At 47.2% G+C, this 12962-nt stretch overlaps 1 protein-coding gene and 1 long non-coding RNA gene across 5 annotated transcripts in view; one reads left to right on the forward strand and one right to left on the reverse strand.

Annotated features, from left to right (window-relative positions):
• LOC142487910 (uncharacterized) overlaps positions 1-12962 on the forward strand; it is an 82814-nt gene that overhangs the window by 45265 nt on the left and 24587 nt on the right. The window contains exon 5 of one of the 3 annotated variants that reach the window (XR_012799347.1): positions 10260-10738. The exons of 1 other annotated variant lie outside the window; for it this stretch is intronic. This is a non-coding gene — a long non-coding RNA (uncharacterized LOC142487910). Of the gene's footprint in view, positions 1-3294; positions 3469-10259; positions 10739-12962 lie in introns of those variants that run through there. One more of the 3 variants, XR_012799345.1, reaches the window with a different exon arrangement.
• The window catches only part of CCDC13 (coiled-coil domain containing 13), a 47742-nt gene continuing 45603 nt past the window's right edge, over positions 10824-12962 (reverse strand). For both annotated transcript variants that reach the window (XM_075587999.1, XM_075587998.1), the window contains exon 16: positions 10824-11083. In XM_075587999.1, the coding sequence (XP_075444114.1) occupies positions 10918-11083 (166 nt within the window). In that variant the 3' untranslated portion in view covers positions 10824-10917. The remainder of the gene's footprint in view (positions 11084-12962) is intronic.

A 12962-nucleotide genomic window follows, 5' to 3' on the forward strand; every position in this document is an offset into this window, starting at 1 on the left:
TTTTCCCCAAGCCACCCCAGGTTGCGGTACATCAGGGACAGGCCCTAGGTTAGGGTTCCTGTCACGTTAGGGTTAGTTAGGGATAGATAGGGATAGCGGCGGTTGCTGTTCCCGTGAGACGGTGGTGTTACCGAGAGGCGGTTGTGTTCCCGTGAAGCGGTGGGACCCTCGTTGGGGTCCTGGAGAAGTGCCTGGATAGGATCAGATGGATGCATCGCACGTCTGACCCTTTGAGAAGAGTGTGGCAGGCCCGAGCATCGGAGTGCTCGGAAGGTATTCCAATATATGTGCACCAACAGGCCTAATAGATTAATTAGTGACTGCGCAGTCACCCACGACCTCCGTAGGAGTACGGGACATTGGGTGTGGGGGATTACAGGACACTGGGTGGGAACACCGGACATTGGGCCTGAAGTGATAAGGTTATGATGTTATGTAATGTGTGATATGTGTGTTAGTAAAGTGTTAGTTATTGTTTTATCGTATACGTGTGTTATTGTATTTCTTACCCAGGGCTATCTTTCATAACGGGGATCCTGGGTAAGTGGAGGCGCTGCACCAGGTAATGGTAAGGGTTTCCCCAGGTTCCCAGCTAGCGGAGGCTCAGATCTCCTGGAGCCACAGGTGTGATACAGTTACCAGTAGTCCCTTAGAAGAGGTGTGCCGCAAGGAAAGGGACTGGTTAGACCACAGGGGCCAATGTGAGATTGGGTGGGTCAGGCCGGTTCACAAAAAGGGCTACATATAGAATCACAGTTTTAATTCCTTGTCTACCACAGCGGTGCGCAAACTGTGGGGCGCGCCCCCTTGAGGGGGTGCACGATTATGTAGGGGGGCGCGGGCTGCTTGCAGGGAAACCTGGGGGCGGGCAGAGCTGTGCACGGGCGGCCAGAAGCTCCGTGCTGCTGCTTCTATGTGTCTGTGTCTTGCAGAGGGGGCGGGGCTTCTCTCTGCACACAGACAGCCCCTCCTTCTCTTCTGCACACAGACAGCCCCTCCTTCTCTTCTGCACACAGACAGCCCCTCCTTCTCTTCTGCACACAGACAGCCCCTCCTTCTCTTCTGCACACAGACAGCCCCTCCTTCTCTTCTGCACACAGACAGCCCCTCCTTCTCTTCTGCACACAGACAGCCCCTCCTTCTCTTCTGCACACAGACAGCCCCTCCTTCTCTTCTGCACACAGACAGCCCCTCCTTCTCTTCTGCACACAGACAGCCCTCCTTCTCTTCCTGTCTGCTTCCCGCACCAGTTTTCAGCAGCATGGGGGGTTGGGGGATCGGAGCATGTCGTCCCCCCAGGTGAAAGAGAGAGAGTGTGTGTGTGTGGATTTGAGTGTGTGTGGGGGGGGGGGGGGATTGTGTGTGTGGGGGGGATTGTGTGTGTGTGGGGGATTGGTTGTGTGTGGGGGGGATTGAGTGTGTGTGTGTGTGGGGGGATTGTGTGTGTGTGTGGGGGGATTGTGTGTGTGTGTGGTGATTGAGTTTGTGTGTGTGGGGGGGAGTGAGTGTGTGTGTGGGGGGGATTGTGTGTGTGTGATTGTGTGTGTGGGGGGATTGAGTGTGTTTATGTGGAGATTGAGTGTGTGTGGGGATTGAGAGTGTGGGGATTGAGTGTGTGAGTGTGTGGGGATTGAGTGTGTGGTGTGTTTGTGTGTGGGGGGGGATTGAGTGTGTGTGTGTGGTGATTGAGTGTATGTGGTGAGTGTGTGTGTGTGTGGTGATTGATTGAGTGTATGTGGTGAGTGTGTGTATCTGGTGATTGATTGAGAGAGTGTGTGTTGTAATGCAGTGGTGCGCAAACTGGGGGGGCAATGAGGCGCAAGATTATTTAAGGGGGGTGCAGGCGGCGTGCGATGAAAACTGGGTGCGCGGGACGGCAGACGCTGTGCGCGGGAGCACGCAAAAGCTGTGCGCGAGGGGCGGCCAAGAAGATGTGCACGGGCGGGCAGCCGAAGATGTGTGCGGGTGGCTGAACAGGATAGTGCAGGTGGCGGCCACGTGATGGTGTGTGTGAGCGCACGCGCAGGGGCTTCGGAGGTACGGGGAGGAGCACGCCCGAGCACGGTGAAGTCAAACGCCCCTCCCGGTGTCTGCCCTGCAATAGCGCTGTGTTCCTGCTCTCCTCCGCTGGCGTCCTGCTTCGCTGCGATGCTCTGCAAGTGAGAGGGTCGGCTGCACCTATATCACTCATACTATGAATGTACCGAAATAATAAAAAAAAACTGAAAACACAACATTGCAAACGGAAATAAATAAATAATACTGTAGGTAGGAGTGTGGATGACACTGGGCATAGCAAGACAAAGAGCAGGGAGGGGAAGGAAGAAAAAAAAAAGGGGGGGAAGAGGGAAGGGAGGTAGCAAAGAGGTGGATTAATGCCCCCCCAAAGTATTGCCTTTGTGCACGTACGCTCTCCCAAGCTTGGCGCTTGGGGAGACAAACAAAATTGACTTTGAAGTGCGCTCAGCAGCAGTCAATACACACACACACACAGCCACACACAAACACACACAAATAGCCCCGATCCACGCTTGCAAAATTATGCAGGACACCCTGCGCTCATGCTTGGAGAGTTGGTGATGTCACCGCTCTCAGCGGCAGCGTGGACGCAGCCTAATTTTGCAAGCGCGAGCTGTTGAAATATGTAAGTATTTAAACATATTTGGATTTATATTGTATACCGTTTAATAAAGGGGTTTTTTTTTTCCATGTGATTTTGATTACATCAGGCAGGGGGGGGCCCGAGAAATTTTATGGATGAAAAGGGGGGCTCGGCATAAAAAGTTTGCTCACCCCTGGTCTACCACTATGTAATTGTGCAACATTGTGTTAATAAAAATGTTTTCTGACGCGTTTCTCTCTTCTTATTCTCTGCGTTGTAATTTCAGTTGAATTTTTGCTCGAATATTCTTTGTTTAATTGATCTTGTAGTCTGACCTATATATGCCAGTCCACATGGACATTTAGGTGGCAAACAATGTGTGACATATTCCACCCTAAAAATCCCATTACGGTTGCCACCATTGGTAATGTGCCCGTCTGTGGCATACCCAGGAATTAAATATTACTTTAGTTTTGTTTAACGTGTCTTAATTTACAAAATATTTCCCAAGGTTAGTACTTTGTTTAAATGAGAACAAAGGATTATTTGTAAACAATCTGCCAGATCTCACAAACCTTTTGTAGGACAGACCAATGTTTAATCACTATGTCCTTAAGATTGTAAGTGTTTGTATTGAATTTAACGAGACAAGGTATTCAATTCTTATCGGTTCTTTCTATTTTATTTTACAGTAAACTCACCGGAGGGGCAAACGTTTTTTTCAGGTGTGCCAATAATTAGGCACAATTTTCTGGTCGGGCCACTGTCCAACTGCCCCCCCCCCCTCCACTCTCACTCAATTCTCCCCCTTCCTCCTCTCACTCAATCCTTCCTCCGAGAATGTTAGCTGTAGGGTTGGGGGGGGGGGGGGAGGGGGGAGAGGGGGAAGGAGGACTCCGGTCCCGCAGCAGAGGGGAGCTGGTGCAGTGGGTTGATGCGGACACTGGCCGGGGGTGGATGGCGTGAGCTGGGGCCCGTAGCAAAGAGAGGCCCCGGGTGGCCTGAGGAAACCGGTGGAGCTCCCCTCCCCTGGAACGGCTGAACCCCCGTGTGTATCATCACGCGGGCCTTTCCAAATGGCATCGTGGGCCGCCCCTGCTCTAATACTTCCTGGCGGATGAAAACTGGATGACATTAAAGCTGCAGTTGAGTCTTTTTTTTTTTAAATTTATTTTTTTACTTCAATAGTTTCATGTGTGCAATCTCTAATTACCTAAAGAACTGTATAGCTGCAGGTCAATTCGTTCTCCATGTATTGATAGGGTGAAATTTGGTGACAATTAGTGAAGGGATCTGTTTATATTCTGCTTGTCTGTCAGTGGAAGCTCATGAATATTCATGAGCACTCCTGCACTGACATGTGCTAGAAGGAGGGCAGGGCTGACAAAGGGGTGTGCCAGGGCTTGTGACAGGACATGAAGGGGCAGTCCCTTAGCAAATGGCTGTTAAAATAGAATACAAGAAAATTGGTCTTTCAAAGTTGTTTTTTTTTAAAACAGAAAATGCTAAAAGTATTTTTTCTTACTACAGAACTGATTTATTAAAAATAACACACATGCAGGATATTGACTGAACTGCAGCTTTAATAAGTTGTTTCTATTGGTTAATTTAGTATACAAATCTGTAACCCAATTCACATGAATTTTGTTCTAGAATGAACTTGATGGATCCATGCACAGTGTAAGCTATTGTAATAATTTCCCGAAGTTCAGCAGATTTGCCTTTCCAAATAATAAATATATATTGTCCCCAAAGAAAACCACTGTTGATTATTTAAAACAAAAGAAAAGTTGATTCTCGATTTTATACATGAATATATTTGCCTGTGTGGGGGCCATGTAACCCAGAAGTGGAGCAGTGTGTAATGGTATTTATGGGTTAAATATGATTACTTATGTTACACCTGATGAAGGGAGAGTCGGCGGTGTAGAGCAGGGACAAGTGTCCGAGGCCCGGTGGCTGTGGTAGGCCTGGTTGGCCAGCACTGGAAGATGGGCCCAGCCAGAGTTTGGTCCAACCTCTGCATCCGGCTGCCAGACCCCTGCTCTCCACAGCTGCTGCGGGCATCCTGCCAACCTGTATCTCCCACGCCAGCTGCTGTGGGCCTCTTGCAGGGCCTGTCTCTCTATCCCATGCCGGGCGCCTTTCTCTCCCGCTAGTGTGCGCCGGAAGCTGGGCTCAGCTTCCGGCGTGCACCAGCAGAAGACGGAGGCGCCCAGTGCGGGAGAGAGAGGCCCGCAGCAGCTGGGGAGAGCTGAGGCCAGAGTGGGAGAGAGGCAGGCCCAGCAGGAGGTCCACAGGAGCTGGGGAGAGTCAGGGCACCAGAGGCCTGAAAACATCCTCAAGGTAAGTGTGTGTGTTGTATGTATTTGAGGGGTTAGTGTTGTATGTATTTGGGGACGGGGGGGGGGTCGTGTTGTATGTATTGTGTAGGAGTTAGAGTTGTATATATTGCAGGGGGTAGTGTTGTCTGTATTGTGGGGGTGTAGTGTTGTATGTATTGTGGGGGAGGGTAGTGTTCTATGTATTGTGGGGGGTGTAGTGTTGTATCTATTGTGGGGGGATGTCATGTTGTATGTATTTGGGGGGAGGGGGTGTGTTGTATGCATTGTGGAATAGGGGTAGTGTTGTATGTATTGTGGTGGGGAGGGGGAGGGGGTGGTGTTGTATGTTTTGTGGTGGGGTAGTGTTATTCTAAGGCCGATCTGCAGTTCTAAAGGATCTTGCCCTCATGGGAAAAGGTTTACACTGCAGTGCCACAGTGTCCACTGGGCAGTAAGTGGAAAAGACTACAATCCTCATAAGCCCCTGCCTCAAGGACACTCCCACTTCCTGGGCTGATACTATTTAAACCAGGAAGGAGGCCTATCAACTGTGGTAAGTAACCCAGATCAAGAAGCTTTCTAAATGTGCAACAATATACTCAACAAGAGAACTTGGAGTAATGAGGCTCAAGCATCGGTATCCAATGTCACCACTGACAGATTGAATCTGTCAGCCAGAACAGAACCTCCGGCTATTCAGTATGTTGTAACTCACATAATTACATGGTGCACGCGCCTGCATCTAAATTACTCTGCCTGTGTTTGACTCTGGACCTTGCCTCTGCCTAACCCCTTTACAAATAATGCTGCTTGCCTGTGTATGACCCGGACTAGTATTGGACTTGCCTGTGCTTATGCTACCATTACTACACAACACAGAACCGTATATGACCCCGGAATCCCTTGGACTTCCCAATTGTCTCACCCCCTATTGGCTACTACACACCCAGCTCGTAAATTAACATGTACAGGCATACCCCGCATTAACGTACGCAATGGGTCCAGAGCATGTATGTAAACCGAAAATGTACTTAACGTGAAGCACTACCTTTTTCCACTTATCGATGCATGTACTGTACAGCAATCGTCATATACGTGCATAACTGATGTAAATAACGCATGTGTAACAGGCTCTATAGTCTCCCCGCTTGCGCACAGCTTCGGTACAGGTAGGGAGCTGGTATTGCTGTTCAGGACGTGCTGACAGGCGCATGCGCGAGCTGCCGTTTGCCTATTGGGCGATATGTACTTACTCGCGAGTGTACTTAAAGTGAGTGTCCTTAAACCGGGGTATGCCTGTATCTATTTTACTCTTCTCCTTTCCACAGTGTTTTTTCTTTGGGTTCTCAGAGTTGTATATATTGTGGGTGGTGGTAGTATTGAATGTATTTGGGAGAGGTAGTGTTGTATATGTAGCCTAGTCCTCCAGCTATTATCTTTCTCTTGGCAACAACAGCACCAGGCACTGTGAGGGATAAACTTTATCATGAAGGCCTAGTTTGTTGCAGCTTGGATGCACTGTTACTGTATCCAGGGGCGGGCCTAACAACAACCAGAGAGTGTCATCCCTGGAGAGGATACTGGCTAGATCACATGCCTTAATGTGATGCCTGTCAGTATCAGACCTGACCTGTTATGGGGAAGGGTTACAAGCCCCTCCCCTGGGGGTACATATCTGACACTCTCCCAGAAGTCAGGGCTCTCTCTCTTCCCTCCCCCTGTGGAGTGGAAGCACCTTACCCTTTATCCCATCAGGGGGTAAAGGTGGAGCATAGAAGGGGCCTGCATGGGCCTCAAGGCCTGTAGGTGCTACTTCAGGGATTGTGCCTGCTCTGGCTGTTGTCGGAACACAATAAAGATCCAGTTGAAATATATGTGTGGCTACTTGTCTGGGCCATCATGGAAGTTGCCAGTGTGGACCATCCTGGCTGTGCCAGGATCCACACCAGATGGAGGCGCTGCACCATGGCTGATCATCATTGAGAACCTGTCCTGATGCCTCCCCATACCACTGTAGAGTTCTCAGAGCCTCCTGTTTCATTTCACAGGTATGCACCGCACCAGAACACACACGTTAGCCGTATGATCTCACTTAGGGTGGGGGAAAAGGTGCTACATATGTATTTGGGGGATGGGTGGTGTTGTGTGTGTGTCAGGGAGTTGCGTTGTATGTATTGTGTGTGTGTGGGGTAGGGCGTAGTGTTGTATTTATTGGTTTGTGGGGGGGACGCGTTGTATGTATTGGTGTGGGGGTGGGGTAGCGTTGAAAGCATTGTGTGTGAGGGGGTAGCGTTGTTTGTATTGTGTATGTGGGGCAGGGGTAGCATTGTATATATTGTGTGTGTGGGGGGAAGTGTTGAATGTAGTGGTGTGGGGTGGGACCGTTGAATGTAGTGGTGGGGCTGGGGTGGAAGTGTTAAATGTATTGTGGGGGGAGCGTTGACTGTATTGTGGGGGGGCGTTGAATGTATTGTGGGGAGGTATTGTGTTTGTGTGGCTGGGGGGGGAAGAGGGAATGTGTGAGGAGGGGGGATTGAGTGAAGGGCGAGTGAGACGGGTGTAAGAGTGAGACGGGGGTGAGAAATACATGAGGCGGGGGCTTGCAAGGTGTGAAAGGGGTGGGATTCAAGGTTGAAAATGTAGTCCTGGGTCCTGGGAAATCTGTCTACGGCCCTGGGGTGGGTTAATCCCCTCCTCCCCCGAAATCTCACCTCTGGATTATCAGCTGCCCAATTCTGTAGCCAGAGTGCTCTACGGGCTGAAACTGACTGAGCTGATGATCTTGCAAGAAGTTTAGTGCTACCTAATGAGTGGTCACAGAGGAAATCAAGGATATCCGTGTGGTTAGCAGAATCTTTCAGGATTCTTTGCCTACTGTAGATGTGCCAGTTGCTATATCTTCTTCTAAATCAGGGGTGGACAACTCCAATGTTCAAGGGCCACCAACAGGCCAGGCTCAGTCTCTGACTGCATCACCTGTGCTGGAGTAGGGATATCCCTAATGCCTGGCCTGTTGGTGGCCCTTGAGGACTGGAGTTGGCCACTCCTGGTTTAGATTATTACACCAAAGCCTAACCGTTTTGGCAACACAAGCTGAAGCGACTGCTAGCACTAATGTTTTTAAACAAAATGAAGAAATATAGGCAGTGGATATAAAACTCAAATACAAAGGAAGTGTCACATGCTGGTTCCTGCTTTAAGTGAAATAAAGTACAATATAGGTTGGGCGTGTGTAGTGTAATAGGCGTGTCCACTACTTATGAATTAATTACAGTTCATCAATCCCTGAAGAGGGTGTCTTGATTATCGAATGCTGCTCTATAGTTACACATGATGTTCCTGTTCAAAGAATATAAATAATAATTAAATACTTTTGTTATAAAAGCATTCGCTACTGGCTTTGATTAGTCCATTTTGTTTATATTTTATTTTGTATTACAAAATAAAAATCTCTAAAAAAAATAATCTACAGCATTTTACAATTAAAAAAAACAAAAAAACATACCGTATACAGACGCAAAACTATTGTTAAAAAAAACATATTACATACAGTACATAAAAGTATTCCAAATATAAGACGCTTACTAGTTACAGGCTGCATGATATATACATCATTTATACTGCATATACATCATTCTGTTCAGATTTAGTAACACGTATTAATTAACAGGCGTACAACTGAGCACAGATGCACATGAAAAAAACAAACATATTTGGAACATTAGCACAATCGCTGATAAGTAGGAGCGTGGGCTGCAGCAAACAAGACATCGTCAATATCACTAAGCAGAGGTCGGTTGCAAACAATGTCATGGGACTTCATGACGGGATTTGCGAATCATTCAGTTTGCTAAAGGTCTTTGATGCCATTAGAAGCTGTAAGTGTCCACCTGATGTGTCTTGTACGGGGCAGCGTAGCTACGACATGGTTTGTATTTTTACATGAATACAGGCAGTCCTCGTTTTACAACGAATGGCTTATCCAACGCTGTGCAATGTATACCTATGTTCATTTATACAACACCAAAACGGCTTATCCAACGCTCTTACGACGCTTTGCAACGTTGTGTATGTGTGTATATATATATACACATAAACAACGTTGCAAAGCGTCGTAAGAGCGTATATATATATATATAATATTATACTATATAATATTATATTATACTATACAGTATAATATATTATTTATTATGTTATATTATATATATATAATACAGTATATACACTATATAATTTATGTGTGTGCTGCATAACTTATTGCCGGCATAAAATATTTGGTGTATTTTAGTGTTAAAAATGCCTTCAGGAACGGAACCTTCCATTTAAACAGTGTTCCTATGGGAAAACGCGTTTCGCTTTACAACGCCATTTTGAGTAACGCATTGTGTCGGATAACCGAGGACTGCCTGTAGTGGATCTGTAAAGTCGGCAGCCTCCAAATGTATGACGTTTGGAACTTGAAGCGGCACAACAGCATCAATTAAATAGCAATTCAACTCAAGATATTGGATTGACAACACAGTTATCTGTTGTCACATTGTTCTGGAAATAAGTACAGATTCAGAGTTTCCCTGACTCCCACACCCATGTGCTGATTTACCACTTATTAATTGCTATTAAAAGTCTTCAACTAGTTTCATTAACGGCGGGATAAGAAAAAAAATATTAAGCGTACCACAAGAATAGTGTAACGTCATTTTAGACACATTTAAAGAGAAACATACATTATTATACTTCAACGTGCTGTAGCCTTTGTAACAACGTAGATTTATTTGTACTTAGCGAGTCTCGGCGCGTAAGATTGCGCTAAGATACCTGAGTACCAGCAATGACATGAGCAGGCGCAGATAGTCAAAGGGCCACTGTAAGGACCGCTGCAGCCTGGATTTGGCCGCAATTGGGAGAGCGCTGGTGCAGTGCCATGTGGGGTCACATGGAAATAAGGACAGTGATCTTTAACAGGTGATTGGTGATTGAACAGGGAATCAATTCAGTGATTGATGCCTTTTGCAAACCCAGACAAATAGTGATAGAAATGTCATGTTACATGAATGTTAAACACCACTCTGTTTTAATGTGTTCTAATTACAAACCAATGTCCCTTCATTTTAATACATTAATTAGACCTTGCTGAGGTCAATTACTGTACCACTGTATTTCTACTTCAACCACTGCTGGTAAGTGTCAGTATGTATATACTAATTTAATAGTTTATCATGGAAATGTTTAAACATTGTAACCTGAAATATAAGTGGCTTTTACAGCTCTCACCCTTATCCTGTCACTCGGCCTAGTTAAGTTTTCTGCGTGTCCCCTTTTTCTTCTCACAGGAGGGACCAGACAAGACAGGAAATCTAGTCCCCAGTGACGGTCGTAAATAGCAACCGGGGTGTTTTCAAACTGTCGAAAATGGGTCACAAATGCTTTGCAATGCTTTTACTCTATTATAATCATATCACTGCCATTCATTCTGTATGGCCCTACATGGGACTATTGCAGTTTGCAGGACGAGGCAAAAGGCTGAAAGTATTGCGATGCACATGAAGCATGTAATGGAAACTGGTGGATACCTGATAAACTGGCCTAAACCGAAAGGGCTGGGATTTATTGCAAGTTTTTGATATTGTCGCTAGTTTCAGCATCATTGTATTGGTAAAATAGAGTTTTTGGACAATATCTCGTAGTCCGGGAATTGTTAGAAAAGGCAGGTAATTTAGCATGGACAAAACAAATGAACCTGCCATGTCTTCCGGGTTGCACTGTCGCTCGATTACAGGAGTGGCCAACTCCAGTCCTCAAGGGCCAACAACAGGACAGGTTTCCAGGATATCCCTGCTTCAGAACAGGTGACTCAATCAGTGGCTAGGTCGAAAACTGAGCCACTGATTGAGCCATCTGTGCTGAAGCAGGGATATCCTTAAAACCTGACTTGTTGGTGGCCGCTGAGGACTGGAGTTGGCCACTCCTGCTCTATTCGCTCCTGTTAGACTAGAGTAGGTTTCTCTCTTGCTTGTGCTGCCGCAGAGCCTGCAGAAAGATCTGTTTCACCTCCCCCATCATCTCGTGGTACAGTCTGAGATCATCCTCCTTTGTCTTAAGAGTGCTTTTTAGTGCAGTTTTCAAGGCTTCGTTTTCATCCAACTGTATAGCAAGTCTGCAATTGGGATAAAAAGAAGAATTGACTAAATACATACAACCGACACAATGCAGCTCAGCGCACGTGTTCTGAGATAAACCCAGGTAATGGCCGCACTCATACAGTACAAATACACACAGTGTTCCTTAATATGAAAATGATATAATCAGTATCTAAAATGAAGTATTCATTAGACAGAAATACAGTACTATTGCTTCTCATGAACGGGACACAGCAGGCATTTTACACACTGCAGACCACATCACATGCTTGTTACAAGACAACCTTTGCATACAAATGGGCTGCTTGTTTAAGTTGAGTAACATGCATGCTCCATTAACATTTTCAGTGCCAAACCATCAGTGCACCAGACATACCATACCTCAATGTATAGAAAGTAGGGGTAGAAGGTAGAGCACTGCCAAAAAAAAGGCAAAGGGCTGGGGCAAAAAAAACTTAAATAAATTAATAAAGCGCCTCCACGGCGGGAAACGCGTCAGAGTTTTAATCTGTGTGTTTGTCTTTTCGGCTTATATGCCTAATAAATAGTTTTTTTTGCCCCAGCCCTTTGCCCTTTTTATGGCAGTGCTCTACCTTCTACCCCTATTTTCTATATATCACTAATTGGTATAGCAGCATGCCCATCCGGTACACGCAGACGCAGAGCAGCTGTTTCATCCCGAGGATTTTCTCCAGAGCTGCCCAGTGGTTCCGGTTCCTAGCCAGTGTGGGGTCGGTGCTTCAGCCTCTTACCTGCACTCCAGGAGAAGATGCATCTGACGGAGGCGACTACCACGGAGGCGTAGATCGCCGGCCGGTTCCCCTACAGCCACCACCTGCTCCATCATCTCAGCAGCAACATCGCGGGAGGATCAGCAGGCACCCGGTTAGACGGCGGGAGGCTCTGTTTTTACAGGTCTCTACTACCATCAGCTGGTCCTTTGTATACCGGGTGACCGTCCCCGCTGCTTGAGCGAGGAAGGTGAACTCCTTCTGAGCCCCGTTCATGCGGGGGAGTGTACCATCGATCGGCTGGAGGGCTATTCACTATGTCCCAGGCCTTACACATTACCTGCTCTCACAGCTCTACCTCCGCATAACCCACTTACTGCTTCCCCAACGCCAACTCCCTCACACATTACCTGCTCTCACAGCTCTACTTCTGCATAATCCCACTTACTGCTTCCCCAACGCCAACTCCCTCACACATTACCTGCTCTCACAGCTCTACTTCTGCATAATCCCACTTACTGCTTCCCCAACACCCTCACACATTACCTGCTCTCACAGCTCTACCTCCGCATAATCCCACTTACTGCTTCCCCAACACCAACTCCCTCACACATTACCTGCTCTCACAGCTCTACCTCCGCATAATCCCACTTACTGCTTCCCCAACACCAACTCCCTCACACATTACCTGCTCTCACAGCTCTATCTCCGCATAATCCCACTTACTGCTTCCCCAACACCAACTCCCTCACACATTACCTGCTCTCACAGCTCTTCCTCTGCACACTCCAACTTACTGCTTCCCCAACACCAACTCCCTCACACATTACCTGCTCTCACAGCTCTACCTCCGCACACTCACACTTACTGCTTCCCCAACACCAACTCCCTCACACATTACCTGCTCTCACAGCTCTACCTCCGCACACTCCCACTTACTGCTTCCCCAACACCAACTCCCTCACACATTACCTGCTCTCACAGCTCTACCTCCGCACACTTCCACTTACTGCTTCCCCAACACCAACTCCCTCACACATTACCTGCTCTCACAGCTCTACCTCCGCACAATCCCACTTACTGCTTCCCCAACACCAACTCCCTCACACATTACCTGCTCTCACAGTTCTACCTCCGCATAATCCCACTTACTGCTTCCCCAACA

Source organism: Ascaphus truei, chromosome 2, assembly GCF_040206685.1.
Source record: "Ascaphus truei isolate aAscTru1 chromosome 2, aAscTru1.hap1, whole genome shotgun sequence".
In the NCBI taxonomy this organism is placed as follows: Eukaryota; Metazoa; Chordata; class Amphibia; order Anura; family Ascaphidae; genus Ascaphus; species Ascaphus truei.